We start from the raw sequence: 21,131 nt of genomic DNA, 5'->3' as shown, positions 1-21,131 counted from the left end.
ACAGAATTTCTGGACTTACTGATTGCAATTGCAGGCAGCTAGAATGGACAGCCGAGGGCTGAATGGCCCCCACCGTTCTCTGATTCAATATTCTGGCCTTTCTCCTGATTAATTGAAAGAAATTGCTTCTCACCCACTGCTGGATGTCAGAGAAATCAGAGAGTGTTTTTTTCTCTTTCATAGGATGTGGGTTCACTGACTAGACCATTTATTGTCCATCCCTAATTGCCCCTTGACAAGGTGGTGCTGAGCTGCCGTCTTCAAGCCGCTGCAGTCCCTGAGGTGTAGGTACACCCACCGTGCTGTTAGGGAGGGAGCTCCAGGATTTGGACCCGGCGACACTGAAGGAACGGCCGATATATTTCCCAGTCAGGATGGGGAGTGACTTGGAGGGGAACCTCCAGGTGGGGGGTGATCTCAGGTATCTGCTGCTCTTGTCCTTCTAGATGGTGGTGGCCGTGGGTTTGGAAGGTGCTGCCTGAGGAGCCTCGGTCAGTTCCTGCAGTGAATCTTGTCGATGGTGCACACGGCTGACACTGTCCATCGGAGGTGGAGGGAGGGAATGTTTGTGGAAGGGACGCCAATCAAGCGGGGCTGCTTTGTCCTGGATGGTGTGGAGCTTCTTCAGTGTTGGAGCTGAGCTCATCCAGGTAAGTGGAGAGTTTGCCATCACACCCCTGACTTGTGCGACTACGAAATGCTGCTTATGCTCATTACTTTGTGGATTGAACTCGGGCAGACGTTGGTAGAACTGGTACAAGGGACAGAACCACCAATTGGAGACAGGGTCGGAATTCTCCATTCTGGAGTTTACGTGTTTCCCCAGCGGAGAATCACTACTGGTCTCCGCTGGCGCCAAAGAGTGGTGCCCAGTATGTGAGTCACCCTTCCACACTTTACCATGCTATGCCAAGGTCCAGCGATGCGCCCCCTCTCCTCCGCACAACACAAATTCTAATCCCCTGCTGACAGGGAGGGGCATCCTCCTCTGCACCACAAGCATAACAGGTCACCCCACCCCTCCCAGCATGCACGCATGAGTGTGACCCGATCCCAACCCCCACGAACCCCCAATGTTTATAAACACTCTTGCTATGATTGACAGCTCCTCACTAAATCAAAAGGGGGTAAGTGCTTCACTGCCTCTTACACTCAGCAGAAAGCACTTAGCTCCTTTTGATGTGGTGAGGAGCTGTCGATCATAGAAAAGACATTGTGGTGAGCGTCAATGTATTTGAGATGCATTCAAGCGTGAAGGGAAAGCTAAATAAACAAATCCCCTACGCAGCTGAGTCTTGACCAATAAAACTATCAATCACTGGCACGTGAAATGTATTGCTGTGTAAAATTGATGGAAGATTTGCATTTCGAAGGCTGTCAAGAGATTTCAAGTGTACTTGGCTTTGGAGGAAGCCTCTGACACTCGGAACAGCTGCTGCTTTAAACAATTTTGTTTGAGGCAGCAGATGTTAGGGAAGGGTAAGTGAAAATGCAGTGATTCTTCACTCTACTACCTGGACCGCTCTTCAGTTTTCAGGCCGCGGGGTCTGATTGTGGGAGGGGGGGGGGGGGTCTCTGTTGGGGACTGCTACGGAACTGAGCGGCAATACATGTCAGGGGAATTCTGGGGAATTTCCCTCGAGGGAAGAGAGGGCTGAGAGGATGACCTGATAGAGATCTTCGAAGCGATTGGATGGGAGGGGGGAGGGTAATGGTTGGTAGAGTAGACACAGAAACGGAGCTGGGTTCTCCAGTCCCCCAGCCGCATGTTTAGCGATTGTGAGCCGTTCACTGGCGATGGGATTCTATACTTCCGCCATTTCGCTGGATTTCCCAGTGAATCCGCCCCACGGCCACCGTGCGCTGTTCGCTGGAACAGAGAATTCCAACGGCAACAGAATTCCGGCCTTGCTTCCTCTTGGTGTGCGAGATAAAACAATGGGGAGGATTCATAAGATGGTCACCAATTGGAGTAATCTTACAGCACGGAAACAGGCCCTTCAGCCCATCGGGTCTGTGCCAGCCATCAAGCACCTGTCCATTCTAATCCCATTTTCCAGCACTTGATCCATATCCTTGTCGGCTACGGTGTTTAAAATGCTCATCAAATGCTTCTTCAATGTTGTGAGGGCTTTCGCCTCCACCACCCCTTTCAGGCAGCGAGTTCCGGATTCCCGTCACCCTCTGGGTGAAAGGTTTTCCCTCAAATCCCCTCCCACCCCTGACCTCAAATCTATCCCCCCCCCCCCGCCCCCCCCGGTTATTGGCCCCTCTACTGAGGGAAAATATGTCTTCCCATCCACCCTAAATATGTGCAATAAATCCCGCGACGGACATTTTGTGACCTGGAGAGTGGTGAGGATGTGGAACTCGGTCCCGCAGGGGGGGGCGGTTGAGGTGAACAGTTAAGGGGAAGTTGGATGAACACACGAGGGGGAAAGGAACTGAGGGTGGGTGATAACGTGGGGTGAACAAGGGTGGGGGGGGAGGCTCAAGTGAATCATGATCAGCAGCATGGAGCTGTGGAGCCGAATGGCCTGTTTCTTGGAGTGGTGGTTTCCAGCCTGTCTGAGGGGGGTTATTTTTGATGGTGGAAGCGGCTTGCTGTAGGCCGACAGCGGGGATGTCCACTCCTGCCATTGTCTGGGGCGTTATGCCCTGGCCTGCCCGCCCCAACGCGCAGGGGCAACCCGCTGAGCGCCATGTCCTTCAGCCAGACCCTCCGGCCAGTGAGAAGGACTGAATATCTCGCCCTGGCTTCTCAGTAATTTCCAGTTTGTATGGAATGGAATAGAGGATGAAGTTTCCAATGGAGGAACAGCCTTACCGGAGCCAGGCCAGGGCATTCGTACACAGTGTATGCCCCGCTTTCATTATCCATCTCAGAATCGGTGGAAACCTGTGTCGTCTGGGCCTCGGATTGATCCCTGGGAGGGGGAGAGTGGGGAAAGACAACAGTCCCAGTGAGTGAGGCAAACATCTCAGGACAGGATTTAGAATCGCAGAATTGTCACGGAGCAGGAGGCCATTCAGCCCATCGTGTCTGCACCGGCTCTCCAAACGAGCATTCTGACTCAGTGCTGTTCCCCTGCCTTTTCCTCCCCAACCCCTGCACATTGTTTCTGTTCAAATAATCACCAAACGTCCTCTTCAATATCTCCATTGAAGCTGCCTCCACCTCACTTCCAGGCCGCACATTCCAGACCCCAACCACTCTCTGTGGGGAAAAAGGTTTTTCTCTCATCGCATCTGCTCCCTTTGCAAATCACCTTAAATCCGAGCCCCTCTTGTCCTCGATGCTTTTACGATGAGGAACAGCTCCCCCCCCCCATCGACTCTGTCCAGCTCCCTCGTGATTTTGACCATCTCGATCAAATCTCCTCCCAGCCTCCTTCTCTCCCAGGGGAACATTCCCAACCTCTCCAATCTCTCCTCATCTCTGGATCCGTTCCTGTAAACCTCTCCTGCTGTCTCTCTCTCCAATGCGTTCACATCCTTCCTATAGTGTGACACCCAGAACTGGTCACAAAAAGAACAAAGAACAAAGAAAAGTACAGCACAGGAAAAGGCCCTTCAGCCCTCCAAGTTGACCATGCTGCCCATCGAAACTATCTACACTTCCTGGGTCCGTATCCCTCTATTCCCATCCGATACGTGTATTTGTCAAGATGCCCCATAAATGTCACTATCGTCCCTGCTTCCACCACCTCCTCCGGCAGCGAGTTCCAGGTACCCACTACCCTCTGTGTAAAACACTTGCCTCATACATCTCCTCTAAACCTTGCCCCTCGCACCTTAAACCTATGCCCCCTAGTAATTGACCCCTCTACCCTGGGGAAAAGCCTCTGACTATCTACTCTGTCTATGCCCCTCATAATTTTGTAGACCTCTATCAGATCGCCCCTCAACCTCCTTCGTTCCAGTGAGAACAAACCGAGTTTATTCAACCTCTCCTCATACCTAATGCCCTCTATACCAGGCAACATCCTGGTAAATCTCTTCTGCACCCTCTCTAAAGCCTCCACACCCTTCTGGTAGTGTGGCAACCAGAATTGAACACTATACTCCAAGTGTGGCCTAACTAAGGTTCTATACAGCTGCAACATGACTTGCCAATTCTTATACTCAATGCCCCGGCCAATGAAGGCAAGCATGCCGTATGCCTTCTTGACTACCTTCTCCACCTGTGTTGCCCCTTTCAGTGACCTGTGGACCTGTACACCTAGATCTCTCTGACTGCCAATACTCTTGAGGGTTCTACTAATATTCCAGCTGGGGTCGAACTAGTGTCTTGTAGAAGTTCAGCAGAACCTCCTGGTTCTTGTACGCTGTGCCCCTATTAATAAAGCCCAAAATATTCGACACTTTATATTAACTGCTCTCTCGTGCATCCTTCAATGATCAATGCACACTTGCAGCCAGCTCCCTCTGTTGCTGCAATCATTGAAGAATTTACCTCGTATTTTATATTGGATCTCATACTCTTCCGACCAAAATGCATCACCTTACACTAATCTGCATTAAACTTCATCTGTCGCCTATCTGCCCATTCCGCCAACTTGTCCATGTTCTTTTCCAGTTCCACACTGTCCTGTTCACAATTCACAATACTTCCAAGTTTTGTGTTATCCGCAAACTTTGAAATGATCCCCTGCACGCTAAGATCTAAGGGCGGCACGGTAGCACAGTGGTTAGCACAGTTGCTTCACAGCTCCAGGGTCCCAGGTTCGATTCCCGGCTTGGGGAACTGTCTGTGCGGAGTCTGCACTATCCCCCCGTGTGCTGGGTAGAGCCGGGTACTCTTCGCTGTCGTCCTGCTAGCCCAGAGCAAAACGGGGAAATCGGTGGCCGTTTCGCGCCCGTTTTTCTGGGATAAAATGCCACCGCTCCCACCCCGGCGTGGGGACATAGTCCCAGAATCGGAGAATGACTACCTGCTTCGTATTATTCAGCCAATTCCGTATCCATGTTGCCACTCTCCATTTTATTCCATGAGCTGTAACTTTTATCACAAGTCTATCATGTGGCACTGTGTCGAGTGCCTTCTGAAAGTCTATGTCCATCACATCAACAGCATAACTCTCATCGATCCTCTCTGTCACCTCCTCAAAAAACTCCAAAAAGTTAGCTGACCATGAAATCCATGCCTGCTCTTCCTAATCAGCTACTAATTCGATCCCAAATTATTGTTTCCAGAAGCTCACTTTTTAAAAAAATAGAATTTACAGTGCAGAAGGAGGCCATTCAGCCCATCGAGTCTGCACCGGCTCTTGGAAAGAGCACCCTACCCAAGCCCACACCCCCACCCGATCCCCATAACCCAGTAACCCCACCCAACACTAAGGGCAATTTTGGACACTAAGGGCAATTTAGCATGGCCAATCCACCTAATCTGCACATCTTTGGACTGTGGGAGGAAACCGGAGCACCCGGAGGAAACCCACGCAGACACGGGGAGAACGTGCAGACTCCGCACAGACAGTGACCCAAGCCGGGAATCGAACCTGGAACCCTGGAGCTGTGAAGCAATTATGCTAACCTTGGAGAAGTTCTCAGAAGGATTTCCTGGCCAGTTTCAGTGTGTGGACTATTGACCGTTGCTGGCTGTCCGCCCTCAGAGCATAAATGACCTTCATCCTTAAAATGCCAAATAAATGAAAGGCTGGGATTACTCACTCCTCCATTGCCTGCAGAACGTTCTTCTGGTGTTGGTAATGGTGCCGATGGAGCTTTCCCACAATCTTCCAATCGAGTGGCTGAGGGCAGAAAAGATAGTCAGCTCTCCATCCTATACTACAACAAGCCTATACTAGTTTGGCAGGCGGATAGGTCAGAGTGTGGAGGTATAGTGGGGAGAAGGGGGGAGTGACACCCAGAACTGGTCACAATATCCCAGCTGAGGTCTAACTAATGTTTTGTAGAAGTTCAGCAGAGCCTCCTGCCTCTTGTACTCTGTTTTGTTGTTTTGTACTAAAGGGATGGGCATAGTTGTTCTGTGCCAATGTCGGGCATTAATTCATTTCCTCTTCTGTGTATACGCGGGGGGGGAGGGGGTGGTTTCTGTCCTGTCTATTGAAGGGACGGGCACATGTTTTGGGGGAATGATGGGTGTTAGTTTATCTCTTCTGCTGTGTATGCACGGGGAGGGGGGGGGGGGACTGTTCTTTCTGTTCTTTGTAAAAAAAAAAAATTCTGTCTTTTTGTTGTTGATATTATGCAAAAATTTGAATAAAAATTATTTTAAAAAAAAATAAAGGCCAGAATGGCAGCGCGGTGGCACAGTGGGGTAGCACGGTAACACAGTGGGCAGCGCGGTGGCACAGTGGGGTAGCACGGTAACACAGTGGGCAGCGCGGTGGCACAGTGGGGTAGCACGGTAACACAGTGGGCAGCACGGTGGCACAGTGGGGTAGCACGGTAACACAGTGGGCAGCACGGTGGCACAGTGGGGTAGCACGGTAACACAGTGGGCAGCGCGGTGGCCCAGTGGGCAGCACGGTGGCACAGTGGGCAGCACGGTGGCACAGTGGGCAGCACGGTGGCACAGTGGGCAGCACGGTGGCACAGTGGGCAGCGCGGTGGCACAGTGGGTAGCACAGTAACACAGTGGGCAGCGCGGTGGCACAGTGGGCAGCACGGTGGCACAGTGGGCAGCACAGTAACACAGTGGGCAGCGCGGTGGCACAGTGGGCAGCACGGTGGCACAGTGGGCAGCACGGTGGCACAGTGGGCAGCACGGTGGCACAGTGGGCAGCACGGTGGCACAGTGGGCAGCGCGGTGGCACAGTGGGCAGCACAGTAACACAGTGGGCAGCGCGGTGGCACAGTGGGGTAGTCCTGTGGCCCCACAGCGCCGAGGTCTCGGGTTTAACAGGAAACTGGAAGAGGGGATGGTGTGGGCTTAAGTGGGGTGCTCTTTCCAAGGGTCGGTGCAGACTCGATGGGTCGAATGGCCTCCTTCTGCACTGTCAATTCTACGATTCTATGACATGAGGGAGAAGGGATTCGATGGAAACGATCATAGATGAGGAAATAAAGAGGGAAAAGGCTTTAAATGTTCAGCAAGTCTGTCAGGATCGGTGGAGAGAGAAACAGAGTGAAGAGGAAAGGTGGGAGTAGGTACGGGTGAAGCATGAAAACGGGCAATGGCAGTGCCAACCGGCCTTTTCCGCCTCATATATCCTGTGTAATCCTATGTGCATGTGAAAGGGGGCGGCATGTGGCACAGCGGTTAGCACTGCTGCCTGAGGCGCTGAGGACCCGGGTTTGAATCCCGGCTGCGGGTCACTGTCTGTGTGGAGTTTGCACATTCTCCCCGTGTCTGCGTGGGTTTCACCCCACAACCCAAAGATGTGCAGAGTAGGTGGATTGGCCAGGCTAGAACATAGAACATACAGTGCAGAAGGAGGCCATTCGGCCCATCGAGTCTGCACTGACCCACTTAAGCCCTCACTTCCACCCTATCCCCGTAACCCAATAACCCTCCTAACCTTTTTGGTCATTGAGGGCAATTTATCATGGCCAATCCACCTAACCTGCATGTCTTTGGACTGTGGGAGGAAACCGGAGCACCCGGAGGAAACCCACGCACACACGGGGAGAACGTGCAGACTCCGCACAGACAGTGACCCAGCGGGGAATGGAACCTGGGACCCTGGCGCTGTGAAGCCACAGTGCTAGCCAGTTGTGCTGCCGTGCTGCCCATTGATTGCCCCTTGATTGGAAATAATGGATGGGGTCCTCTAAATTTAAAAAGAATAGGTGAGAGGCAGGTTGAAGGATAGGAGAGATTGAATAGCAAAGCTGTCACGGAGAACAAGCAGAATAGTAACGACAGTATAAGACAAGGTATTGGTCTGGAGTAGGTGTTAATAGCAGAATAGGCTAACAGTTGGACATTGGCGAATGGGGGGAGGGGGTAGGTGCGGGTTGGAAGCAGAAAGAAAATTCAATATGGAGGATGAGGGTTTATAATTTGGAGTTTTTTTATTGGAGGTTTCATTACTGACCAAGACAACTGGAAGAACCCTCAGGCTCTTCGTCAAACACCCGAGAGAGCAGACATTAGTTCAACGACGTTGTTGGCACCTCCGACAATGCAGTAGTCCCCGCAGTACTGCACTGGGAATGTCAGCCTAAGTTTACCCCGCGCAGGCTGCTGAGGTAGGCCTTGAATCCACAATGTGCTGACTCGCCGGCGGGAGAGTTACACATCAACAACCGCCGGTGACTGGAGCTGACCTTTGATCTTTTCCGCCAGCGTTAGCCGGCAGAGGCGATCGTCATCAATCGTTACGACATCACTTCCTCCTTCGTCTGGCTGGAGGTGCTTACCTGGGGCTGGGCCTGCTGGTTCCCTTCATAGCTCATCTTCTGTGTCCGCCTCACCTCCTTCTGCAGCCTGAAACAGAGCAGAGACTTCAGTCAGAATCCACATGGGACGTAGGAACAGGGAGTTGGCCATTCAGCCCCTCGAGCCTGTCCCGTCATTCAATTGGATCATGGCTGATCTGTGATCTAACTCCACACACCTGCCTTTGGGCCACTATCCCTTAATATCTTTGCTCAACAAAAATCTATCGACCTCAGATTTAAAATTAACAACTGTTGTTGCTTCACCTGCTGTATGTGGGAGAGAGGTCCAAACCTCTACCACCCTTTGAGTGGAGACGTTTTTCCCAACATCTCTCCTGAACGGTCTGTCCCTAATTTCTAGTCTATGCCCCCCCCAGTTTTCGAATCTCCAGCCAGTGGAAATTGTTTATCATTATCTGCCCATCTACTCCATCTACACCTCCCGCTGCCTGGGGAAAGCGGGCAGCATAATCAAAGGCCCCTCCCACCCGGCTTACTCACTCTTCCAACTTCTTCCATCGGGCAGGAGATACAGAAGTCTGAGAGCACGCACGAACAAATTCAAAATCAGCTTCTTCCCCGCTGTTACCAGATTCCTAGACGACCCTCTTATGGACCGTCACCTGAGGAAGGAGCTGTGCTCCGAAAACTAGTGATTCAAAACAAACCTGTTGGACTTTAACCTGGTGTTGTAAGACTTCTTACTGGACCCTCTTACGGACTGACCTGATTAACACTGCACCCCTGTATGCTTCACCCAATGCCGGTGTTCTGTAGTTACACTGTATATCTTCTGTTGCCCGACTATGTATTTTCATGTACTTCATGATCTGTTGAGCTGCTCGCAGAAAAATACTTTTCACTGTACCTCGGTACAAGTGACAACAAACCAACAAACAAACAAACCCTGTCCTTCCCTGTTAACTTCTCAAATACTTTGAACAGGGGCAGCAATGTGGCGCAGTGGTTAGCACTGTTGCCTCACGGCGCCGAGGTCCCAGGTTCGATCCCGGCTCTGGGTCACTGTCTGTGTAGAGTTTGCACATTCTCCCTGTGTTTGCGTGGGTTTCGCCCCAACAACCCAAAGATGTGCCGGGTAGGTGGATTGGCCACGCTAAATTGCCCCTCAGTTGGGATAAAAATAATTGGGTACTCTAAATTTATATTTAAAAAAATACTTTGAACAGATCACCCCGTAACCTTCTAAATAGTAACAAAAACAGGTCTAATTTGGGTCATCTCTTCTCGTAACTTAACCCCTGCAGTCCAGCACTGCCAACGTCTGATTGGCTGGGAGCGCTGCTGTCAAAACACAACCACTGACTTGCCAACCCTCCACAGGCTGACCTGGAGACTCCAGGAATCCTGAGGGAATGAGAAAGTGGTGGGGAACTTTCAAAAAAAGAGGGGCTTTTTTTAGGATGGCACAGTGGTTAGCACAGTTGCCTCACAGCTCCAGGGTCCCAGGTTCGATTCTCCGCTGGGTCACTGTCTGTGCGGAGTCTGCACGTTCTCCCCGTGTCTGTGTGGGTTTCCTCTGGGTGCTCCGGTTTCCTCCCACAGTCCAAGGTTAGATGGATTGGCTGTGATAAATTGCCCCTTAGTGTTCAGGGAGTAACAGGTTAGGTTATGGAGATAAGGGGGGGGGGGTAGACCTCTTTTGGAAGGTTGGTGCACACTCGATGGGTCGAATGGCCTCCTTCTGCATTGCAAGGATTCGAGAAAAAACACTTTTTTGGTCATGACAATAATTGCTTATATTCACACCGCCTCTCTCCAGTTGTTGGAAAGACCAAGGAGCTGATCATAGACTTCAGGAAGCGCAGCACGACACACACTCCCGTCTACATCAATGGCCCCGAACTGGAGATGGTCGATAGCTTTAAGTTCCTGGGGGGTTACCATCACCAACAGTCTGTCCTGGTCCACTCACGTTGTTGCAACAGTCAAGAAATCCCAACAATGTCTCTACTTCCTACGGAAGCTAAAGAAATTCGGCATGTCTGCATCGACTCTCACAAACTTCTACAGATGTGCGATAGAAAGCATCCTATCCGGCTGCATCACAGCTCAGTATGGCAACTGCTCGGCCCAAGATCGCAAGAAACTGCCGAGTGTGGTGAACTCAGCCCAACGCATCACACAAGCTTGCCACCCCCACATTGATTCTGTCTACACCTCCCGCTGCCTCAGGAAGGCAGACAGCATTATCAGAGACCCCTCCCACCCAGGCATTGCCTTCTTCCAGGCCCTTCCATCAGGCAGAAGGTACAGAAGTCTGACGACCCACACATCCAGACATAGGAACAGCTTCTTCCCCACAGCTACCAGACTCCTCAACGACTCCCCCTCGGACTGATCTGCTCCCTGCAAGAACACTATTCACGATGCCCTATGCTGCTCTTGCTCATGTATTTGCTTTGTTTGGCCCCTTGTTCCACACTGTAACCAATCACTGTTTGTCGATGTAACATTTGTCAATGTTCTCTGTCGATTATTCTTTTGTCTACTATGTACGTACTGTGTACGTTCCCTCGGCCGCAGAAAGATACTTTTCACTGTACTTCAGTACATGTGACAATAAATCAATCAAGCCCATTTACTGCATTGAAAAGTCCCACAATCTTTCCACACATTGATTGATTGATTCGATTAATTTCCCCCTCCCCCAGACACTGGGAAGTTCTCCCATGGATAAGGGACACCATCCCTCAGTGAACTCCCCGGCACCCTGACACCGCAGCCTGGCACTGCCCCGGCATTGCCACTCTGGCACCCTCAGGCCAGGGGGCAGTGCCAGGTTACTGCCCAGGAATGACCCCCCCCCCCCCCCCCCCCCCCCCCCCCCCCCCGGGGCTGTACACACCTGTCTGCCCTCAGAGGGTTCACTTCACCTGCTCACTGTTATTACAAACCTGTGGAAAGATTGCTGGTGGAAAAATCACATCAAAGAGGGGCGAGATCCCAAAGTTGGTGGTGGGGGGGGGGGGGGGACAATACGGATCAATACTGCAATGAAGTTCCCAGCCTTTGGGGACCCCCTCTGGGTCTCCTTTTGTAGGTCACTGTAATGTTTACGTGCAGGCAGTGGATGCAGCCGCCAACTCCCGACTTCTGTCTCACCGGTTAGGTGCAATTAGGGGCTTGTCTGACACCTAGTGTTCGAGGAGGTAACGTCAGTTTACTGCCGAAATTATCCCCATCAAACACTCCCAGGACAGGTACAGCACGGGGTTAGATACAGAGTAAAGCTCCCTCTACACTGTCCCCATCAAACACTCCCAGGACAGGTACAGCACGGGGTTAGATACAGAGTAAAGCTCCCTCTACACTGTCCCCATCAAACACTCCCAGGACAGGTACAGCACGGGGTTAGATACAGAGTAAAGCTCCCTCTACACTGTCCCCATCAAACACTCCCAGGACAGGTACAGCACGGGGTTAGATACAGAGTAAAGCTCCCTCTACACCAGGGGTGGGCAAACTTTTCCGTGCAAGGGCCGCATTCAGAAATTCACAATTCACAAAGGGCCGCATAGTATATTAAGTAAAATAATTACTTCACCCGGTTATGATTGTGGGCGCCTCATATAGAACATAGAACAGTACAGCACAGAACAGGCCCTTCGGCCCTCGACGTTGTGCCAAGCAATGATCACCCTACTCAAGTCAACGTATCCACCCTATACCAGTAAGTAACCCAACAGCCCCCCCACCCATTAACCTTTAAAAAAAAATTTAAAAAAAAAAAAAAAAATTTTAAAAAAAAAATTTTTTTTTTTTTTTTTTTTAATGACTTGGTGGGCCGCAGAAATACCTTTGGCGGGCCGCATGCGGCCCGCGGGCCGTAGTTTGCCCACCCCTGCTCTACACTGTCCCCATCAAACACTCCCAGGACAGGTACAGCACGGGGTTAGATACAGAGTAAAGCTCCCTCTACACTGTCCCCAGCAAACACTCCCAGGACAGGTACAGCACGGGGTTAGATACAGAGTAAAGCTCCCTCTACACTGTCCCCATCAAACACTCCCAGGACAGGGCAGCACGGGGTTAGATACAGAGTAAAGCTCCCTCTACACTGTCCCCATCAAACACTCCCAGGACAGGTACAGCACGGGGTTAGATACAGAGTAAAGCTCCCTCTACACTGTCCCCATCAAACACTCCCAGGGCAGGTACAGCACGGGGTTAGATACAGAGTAAAGTTCCCTCTACACTGTCCCCATCAAACACTCCCAGGACAGGTACAGCACGGGGTTAGATACAGAGTAAAGGTCCCTCTACACTGTCCCCATCAAACACTCCCAGGACAGGTACAGCACGGGGTTAGATACAGAGTAAAGCTCCCTCTACACTGTCCCCATCAAACACTCCCAGGACAGGTACAGCACGGGGTTAGATACAGAGTAAAGCTCCCTCTACACTGTCCCCATCAAACACTCCCAGGACAGGTACAGCATGGGGTTAGATACAGAGTAAAGCTCCCTCTACACTGTCCCCATCAAACACTCCCAGGACAGGTACAGCACGGGGTTAGATACAGAGTAAAGCTCCCTCTACACTGTCCCCATCAAACACTCCCAGGACAGGTACAGCACGGGGTTAGATACAGAGTAAAGCTCCCTCTACACTGTCCCCATCAAACACTCCCAGGACAGGTACAGCACGGGGTTATATACAGAGTAAAGCTCCCTCTACACTGTCTCCATCAAACACTCCCAGGACAGGTACAGCACGGGGTTAGATACAGAGTAAAGCTCCCTCTACACTGTCCCCATCAAACACTCCCAGGACAGGTACAGCACGGGGTTAGATACAGAGTAAAGCTCCCTCTACACTGTCCCCATCAAACACTCCCAGGACAGGTACAGCACGGGGTTATATACAGAGTGGATGTCACTTCTGCTTCCTGTTCAGATTAGTCGCGAGGTTGCCGCAGCAACCAGGCTGCCGTGGGGAGCAGGCATCAAGTGATTGGGTTGCCTTTGAGGAGTTTCGAGCGGACGTTGCCAGCCGGTGTGCCGTGAAGTGTACCGCAGGATAAGGCTCAAAATGATTGCACGTTAATGTAAATGAACGAACTGCAATCTGGGTTTTCAGCTGTGTGATGGGAATCTCCCATGGCGATGAACCTTGGGCCTCCCAAGCATACGGCAGCTGGAAATGGACAGCCGGTGCCTTTTGGCATTGGAAACACTGGGAGACAGTACAAGCTCAAGATTACAAGATTAAGAGGCGACCTGATTGAGGTGTGCGCAATTATGAACAATTTTGACGGGGTAAAGAAGGATATTCTGTTTCCACTATTTGGTAAGACAGTGACTAGTGGGGGGGGGGGGGGGGGGGGGGGGGGTGTCACAATTTCAAGACGGTCAGCAAGAGAGCTCGGAGCGAGATGAGGAGAAACGTCTTTACTCAGAGAGTTGTTGGGGTTTGGAATGCGCTGCCTGGGAGAGCGGTGGAGGCGGATTCCACAGGAGGTTTCAAAAGAGAGCTGGATATTTATTTGAAAGTGATGGATTGAGAGGGCGACGGAGATAGGGCTGGGGAATGGGACTAGTTGCGTTGCTCTTTCAGGAGCTGGTGTGCACACGATGGGCCGAATGGACCCCGTCTGTTCTGTAAATAACAACATGCACCGTTTCAGATTGTTTAACATTGGTCATGCGCATGGGCCTAACCAATGTTAAAAAAGAAAGTCAGAACTGTGCGTCGGTGACCCCATCCCGGAAGATGCCCGCGCGGCGTGATGACCAACGTAAAACATTCCAAACCGCACACGTGCAGCCCTTTCCTGGCTGGCGCCTGCACAGGAGATCCCAGGCTCTTTTGGAATTGGAGATGACCACCACGGGGTCCAAGACAAAGGCCACACGGGCCTGTGCAAAAACACAACAAGGCCGCAAAAGCCTGGGAGAAGCGAGGGAGGTGGCAAGAGGTGGGAAAATCGGAGGGAAGACAGGGAGAAGTTTAAAAAACAGTACAGGAAGAAGGCCCAGGTAAGAAACGGGAACTAATAAGCTTCGGGAAAGGAGGAGGCCGAGACATCTGAATCTACCAAGCCACTGGCCTGTCTGTCCTTAATACCAGTGATAGTGTTGACAGGAAGAGACAGCGGAGATCATCAAACTATTAAAACAGCCTGCGCGTATAAATGGGATATTCAACAACAGCGTGTATTTAAATAACACCCTTTAATGTTATAAAACGTCCCAAGGAGTGTTTACCAGGCAAAATCTGACTCCGAGTCACCTGAGGAGAAAGGAGGACTGGCGACCAGAGGCTCGCCCTGAGGCCCATCTTCAAAGATGGCAGCAGGAGGTTTATCGGGGGAATTCCAGAGATCTTCCTCTGAAGGAGCGGCCGCCGCTAGTGGGGGGGATGAACATCGCAGATGCACAAGAGGCCAGAAGGTGTCAGAAGATTGGAGGAGCCCAGAGATATCGGCAACATTACGAGCGGTGAGGACTTACCTGTACCAGCATAAACCAGCCACAACCAGTCCAAAGAGGCCTGTCACAATGCAGATGATAACAAGACCTGGAAAAGAGAGAGTTGTTTTTTTAATAGAAGTGGATTCAGGTCAATGCCATTTCTCCCTCAATTCTCTATTCTCGAGGGGGCAGCACGGTGGCACAGTGGTTAGCATTGCTGTCTGCAGCGCTGAAGTCATAGCTTCGAATCCCGGCCCTGGGTCGCTGTCCGTGAGGAGTTTGCAATTATTTTTTTCCTAATTAAGGGGCAATTTAGCGTGGCCTATCCACCTCACCTGCACATCTTTGGGTTGTGGGGGGTGAAACCCACGCAGACACGGGGAGAATGTGCAAACTCCACACGGACAGTGACCCAGGACCGGGATTCGAACCCGGGACCTCAGCGCCTCAGCCCCAGTGCTAACCACTGCGCCACATGCCGCCCCAGCGAACCAGGTTTTTACGACAATCGCTGATAGTTTCATGGTCATCGTTGGGCTTTTAATTCCAGATTTTTTTACCGAATCCGAATTTCACCATCTACTGTGGTGGGATTGGAACCCAGGACGATAGAGCATGACCCTGGATCTCTGAATCACCAGTCCAGAGACAATACCACTACGCCACCACCTCCCCTGACTGAAAAAAAGGGAGCCCCAGCCTTTCATCTTGTACTGATCATGATAGATTCTCGAGACTACTAAATGTCAAAGGGAGCAACAATTTATACCGCCTGGGAAGATAAGGATGTTGGTTAGTTTTCAAGTCAACTCTGATTGGGTGAGCTGTTGCCATGGAGAATGCACCATGGAATATTCCTTTTCTAGGAGTATTAAGGAATCCCTACAGTGCAGAAGGAGGCCATTCGGCCCATTGAGTCTGCACCCATCCTCCAAGAGAGCACCCCACCTAGGCCCACACCCCCGCCCTAAGCCTGTAACCCCATCTAACCGTTTGGACACTAAGGGGCAACTGAACATAATCAATCTGTTACATTACGTGATTGTAATACATCATTACTCTTTGCTTACTCCCAGAATGGTCTGATGGTTGTAGTTCAAAGAAATTATCAGTCTTCCAACATTTAATGAATAATGAATATGAATACTAATGAGTTTGTTCACTCTCCACAACTATAACTGATGATAAAGTAAATCAGAAGAGGTATTAACTATGTCTAACTACACGTGACAACTAAGCTATCTCTCTCTCTCTAACACTCTGCTGTCTAGTCACTCCTGGTTTGAAGAGGTGGGCAAATCCTCTGAGTTCAGTTTATATACATGAATCTAGTGCTGCCATCTAGTGGTTGTCTAACACTATGATACAGTTATTAGCCCTTTACATACCAGCAGATATACAAATAGAACATAGAATATTACAGCGCAGTACAGGCCCTTCGGCCCTCGATGTTGCACCGTCCTGTGAAACCCCTCTAAAGCCCATCTTCACTATTCCTTTATCGTCCATATGCCTATCCGATGACCATTTGAATGTGTTTAGTGTTGGCGAGTCCACTACTGTTGAAGGCAGGGCATTCCACGCCCTTACTACTCTCTGAGTAAAGAACCTACCTCTGACATCTGTCCTATATCTTTCTCCCCTCAATTTAAAGCTATGTCCCCTCGTGTTGGACATCACCATCCGAGGAAAAAGGCTCTCAATGTCCACCCTATCTAATTCTCTGATCATCTTGTATGCCTCAATTAAGTCACCTCTAAACCTTCTTCTCTCTAACGAAAACAACCTCAAGTCCCTCAGCCTTTCCTCATAAGATCTTCCCTCCATACCAGGCAACATCCTAGTAAATCTCCTCTGTACCCTTTCCAATGCTTCCACATCCTTCCTATAACGTGGCGACCAGAATTGCCGCAATACTCCAAATGCGGCCGCACCAGAGTTTTGTACAACTGCAACATGACCTCATGGCCCCGAAACTCAATTCCTCTACCAATAAAAGCAAACACAGGGCAGCACGGTGGCACAGTGGTTAGCATTGCTGCCTATGGCGCTGAGGACCCGGGTTCGAATCCCGGCCCTGGGTCACTATCCGTGTGGAGTTTGCACATTCACCCTGTGCCTGCGTGAGTTTCGCCCCCACAACCCAAAAAGATGTGCAGGATAGGTGGATTGGCCACGCTAAATTGCCCCTTAATTGGTAAAAGTAATTGGGTACTCTAAATTTATAAAAAATAAAAGAAAAAAATAAAAGCTAACACACCGTACGCCTTCTTAACAACCCTCTCAACCTGGGTGGCAACCTTCAGGGATCTATGGACATGGACACCGAGATCTCTCTGCTCATCCACACTACCAAGAATCTTACCATTAGCCCAGTACTCTGTCTTCACTACACAGTCCACCTACCCTGCACATTTTTGGACTGTGGGAGGAAACCGGGGCACTCACAGGAAACTCCTACAGACACGGGAAGAACGTGTGGACTTCAAGCAGGGGCCCAAGGCTGGAATTGAACCCTGGCGCTGTGAGGCAGCAGAGATAACCACTGTGCCACCGTGCCGCCTAAGAGGTCAGGCTCATTGGGCTGAGTGGGCCTCTCCTAATTTGTAAGTTTATAGATCCCTGGGTCTGAATATAAGAAGCTCCGAGCAAGTCTGAATGAGCCAAATTGTGTGAGCTCGGCTGATAAATCTTAAATTGCAGCAGAAATTGTTGCTCCCTTTGACTTTTGGTATTTTTGCCTTCGTCCTGTTGAGTGCAAGGTGAAAAGCTTTTAGGGCATGTGTCTTTTTCCAGAAGTGCGGGCTAAATTCGTGCCACCTACTCAGCGAGACCACATCATTGAGTAAAAGCGAAGATCGCTTGCGCCCTCTGTCAGGTCCGCTGTGACTCTCTGCCGTGGTCTTTGCAGTAGTCCCTGGTATCCCTGTGCTGTGGGAAGGTCCCAACTTGCTGCGGTCAGTGTCGTTGCCTCTGGCATTGGAGGGGGCGAGGCGCAGTTCGCTGGCAGTTCCTGTAGAAATAAAGAACAACAATGAGACATTTATTTTTGCTTTATTCGTTCATGAGGTGTGGGGCAGTCACTGGGTAAGACCAGAATTTGTGTCCATCCCTAATTGCCCTTTGAACTGAGTATCATGCTCGGTCGATTCAGACAGTATTTCAGAGTCGACCACATTGCTGTGGGTCTGGAGTCACATGTAGGCCAGACCGGGTAAGGACGGCAGATTTCCTTCCCTAAAGGACATTAGTGAACCAAACCGTGTTTACAACAATCGATGATAGTTTTGTGGTCAACATTAGACTTTTTATTCCCCATTTCCACTTTTTTTTAATTTTCAAAATAAATTTAGAGTACCCGATTCATTTTCTCCAATTAAGGGCCAATTTAGCGTGGCTAAATTCGCGCACATCTTTTGGGTTGTGGGGGCGAAACCCACGCAAACGCGGGGAGAATGTGCAAACTCCACACGGACAGTGACCCAGAGCCGGAATCGAACCTGGGACCTCGGCGCCGTGAGGCAGCAGTGCTAACCCACTGCCGTTTCCATATTATTGAATTCAAATTTCACCATCAGCTGTGGTGGGATTCGAACCCGGGTCTTCAGAGCGTTCCACTGGGCCTCTGGAGTCCAGCGGTTCAGGTGAGGGGGGGACATGGGAGGGTGGCTCGGCCAGGAGGTCATGCTGAGGGGTCATGGGGATAGCTTGTTTTTTTTTGGCCTGGATGAAGAGCGCATTTACCTGATGTCTGGGCGCTATTTTTAAATGCCACCCCGATCTCTCAGCCCCCTCGGACACCCACCCTGCCGTGGCCACCGGACCCCGTTGCTGCCCCAGTGGGTACCATCCTGCCCATAGCATGACCACCCAGGAGCGTTCAATGGCCGTGGAGACTCCCCCACCCCACACCCTTGGTCCATGTCCTGGTCAAACGGCGCCATGGCGGGGGCGCTAGCTCCTGGTCCTCGTAACAATTGGGCGCAGAAATATTTAAATGAGACATTAATCTGGGTCTCGCCCAGTGAGGATGGGATCCAGATCGCTGTTTCCTGCGGGATCTCTCCAGGTGTCCCCAGCATCGCAAATCTCACCAGGCCTCTCGCGATTTAACGGCCTATCGCGAGATTTAACGGCCGCGTTGCATCACCGAGTTGGGAGCGATAAGGCCGTTCGATCGAGCCCTTCGTCTCTATCTTCGCACCTATTTCGGGACAAAAAGTGGCATGGACATGATGGGAATGCTTGGTGCTCCCTGGCATTCGGGAGATCACTCGGGTTCCGCGGGAAGACGGGAATTTCCCCGGCACCTTTGCCGACCAGGGAACATTAGAAAGCACGTTACGGCCAGGAGAGTAGTTTGAGAGTGCGGTCACTGCATTTATGTAGGAAATACTGCCCTGCCTGCCGAGCTCTCTTGCTCTGCGTGGTGGTCACCCAGTCCCTTCCTGCCTGTGGAGTCTGAGCCTGCGGTGTGACCATCTCTCGATATCCACGGCTCTCTCCGCCTCGCGGATGCTCCACAGTGTCTCCAGTCGCCGCCCCAGCTCCGAAACAAACCAGGAGCTGCAGCTGGAGTCACTTCCTACACACATACTGATCCCGGGCACTGGAAATATTCCCGGTTTCCCACACGGAGCACCTCGGCTGTGAGCTATCCTGCCATCATTACTCATTTCAATGAACCCTTTTGAAAGATACAGAAAATCAAATAATATTGATTACACTTGGGCCCTTCTTCCCAAGTCCTCTTTACGACAGAATATAGCCCCACTGGTTTAGCTCACAGGGCTAAATCGCTGGCTTTTAAAGCAGGCCAGCAGCACGGTTCGATTCCCGTACCAGCCTCCCCGGACAGGCGCCGGAATGTGGCGACTAGGGGCTTTTCACAGTAACTTCATTGAAGCCTACTCGTGACAATAAGCGATTTTCATTTCATTTCATTATAAATCACAAAATAAAGACCTTACAAAGTATAAGCGATAAAATAAATACTTACCCGACCGTACTCACCTGATCCGCTACTTCCACTGACACATATTATTTTGAATTCTTTTTTTAAAAATATAGAGATCAAATTCCTTTTTCCCAATTAAGGGGAAATTTAGCGTGGCCAATCCACCTACCCTGCACATCTTTGGGTTGTGGGGGTGAAACCCACGCAGACACGGGGAGAATGAGCAAACTCCACACCGACAGTGACCCAGAGCCGGGATCGAACCTGGGACATTGGCGGCATGAGGCAGCAGTGCTAACAGTCGGGAGATTGAAAACAGCGCGAAGGGAGAGACAGTCGGGGGAGTGAATACAGAGCGAGGGGAGAGACAGTCGGGGGAGTGAATACAGAGCGAGGGGAGAGGCAGTCGGGGGAGTGAATACAGAGCCAGGGGAGAGACAGTCGGGGGAGTGAATACAGAGCGAGGGGAGAGACAGTCGGGGGAGTGAATACAGAGCGAGGGGAGAGACAGTCGGGGGGAGTGAATACAGAGCAAGGGGAGAGACAGTCGGGGGAGTGAATACAGAGCGAGGGGAGAGACAGTCGGGGGGAGTGAATACAGAGCGAGGGGAGAGACAGTCGGGGGAGTGAATACAGAGCGAGGTGAGAGACAGTCGGGGGGAGTGAATACAGAGCAAGGGGAGAGACAGTCGGGGGGAGTGAATACAGAGCAAGGGGAGAGACAGTCGGGGGAGTGAATACAGAGCGAGGGGAGAGACAGTCGGGGGAGTGAGTACAGAGCGAGGGGAGAGACAGTCGGGGGGAGTGAATACAGAGCGAGGGGAGAGACAGTCGGGGGAGTGAATACAGAGCGAGGGGAGAGTCAGTCGGGGGGAGTGAATACAGAACGAGGGGAGAGACAGTTGGGGGAGTGAATACAGAGCGAGGGGAGAGACAGTCGGGGGAGAGAATACAAAGCAAGGGGAGAGACAGTCGGGGGAGTGAATACAGAGCGAGGGGAGAGACAGTCGGGGGAGTGAATACAGAGCGAGGGGAGAGACAGTCGGGGGAGTGAATACAGAGCGAGGGGAGAGACAATCGGGGGGAGTGAATAGAGAGCGAGGGGAGAGACAGTCGGGGGGAGTGAATACAGAGCGAGGGGAGAGACAGTCGGGGGGAGTGAATACAGAGCGAGGGGAGGGTAGTCGGGGGAGTGAATACAGAGCGAGGGGAGAGACAGTCGGGGGAGTGAATGCAGAGCGAGGGGAGAGATAGTCGGGGGGAGTGAATACAGAGCAAGGGGAGAGACAGTCAGGGGAGTGAATACAGAGAGGGGAGAGACAGTCGGGGGGAGTGAATACAGAGCGAGGGGAGAGACAGTCGGGGGAGTGAATACAGAGCGAGGG

The 21,131-nt window shown here is 51.3% G+C and overlaps 1 protein-coding gene across 3 annotated transcripts in view; it reads right to left on the bottom strand.

Annotated features, from left to right (window-relative positions):
• The window catches only part of LOC119976768 (neural proliferation differentiation and control protein 1-like), a 55,839-nt gene that overhangs the window by 2,545 nt on the left and 32,163 nt on the right, over window positions 1-21,131 (bottom strand). For 2 of the 3 annotated variants that reach the window (XM_038817513.1, XM_038817515.1), the window contains 5 exons: window positions 17,614-17,802; window positions 14,829-14,895; window positions 8,335-8,401; window positions 5,677-5,756; window positions 2,828-2,927 (listed from right to left, as the gene is read on the bottom strand). In XM_038817513.1, coding sequence (XP_038673441.1) covers window positions 2,828-2,927; window positions 5,677-5,756; window positions 8,335-8,401; window positions 14,829-14,895; window positions 17,614-17,802 — 503 coding nt within the window. The remainder of the gene's footprint in view (window positions 1-2,827; window positions 2,928-5,676; window positions 5,757-8,334; window positions 8,402-14,828; window positions 14,896-17,613; window positions 17,803-21,131) is intronic. The other variant, XM_038817514.1, reaches the window with a different exon arrangement.

The sequence above is a fragment of the Scyliorhinus canicula genome, chromosome 13 (assembly GCF_902713615.1).
Source record: "Scyliorhinus canicula chromosome 13, sScyCan1.1, whole genome shotgun sequence".
Classification (NCBI taxonomy): domain Eukaryota; kingdom Metazoa; phylum Chordata; class Chondrichthyes; order Carcharhiniformes; family Scyliorhinidae; genus Scyliorhinus; species Scyliorhinus canicula.
Note: the sequence above shows the minus strand (reverse complement) of the source record. Positions and strands in the feature narration are given on the sequence as shown.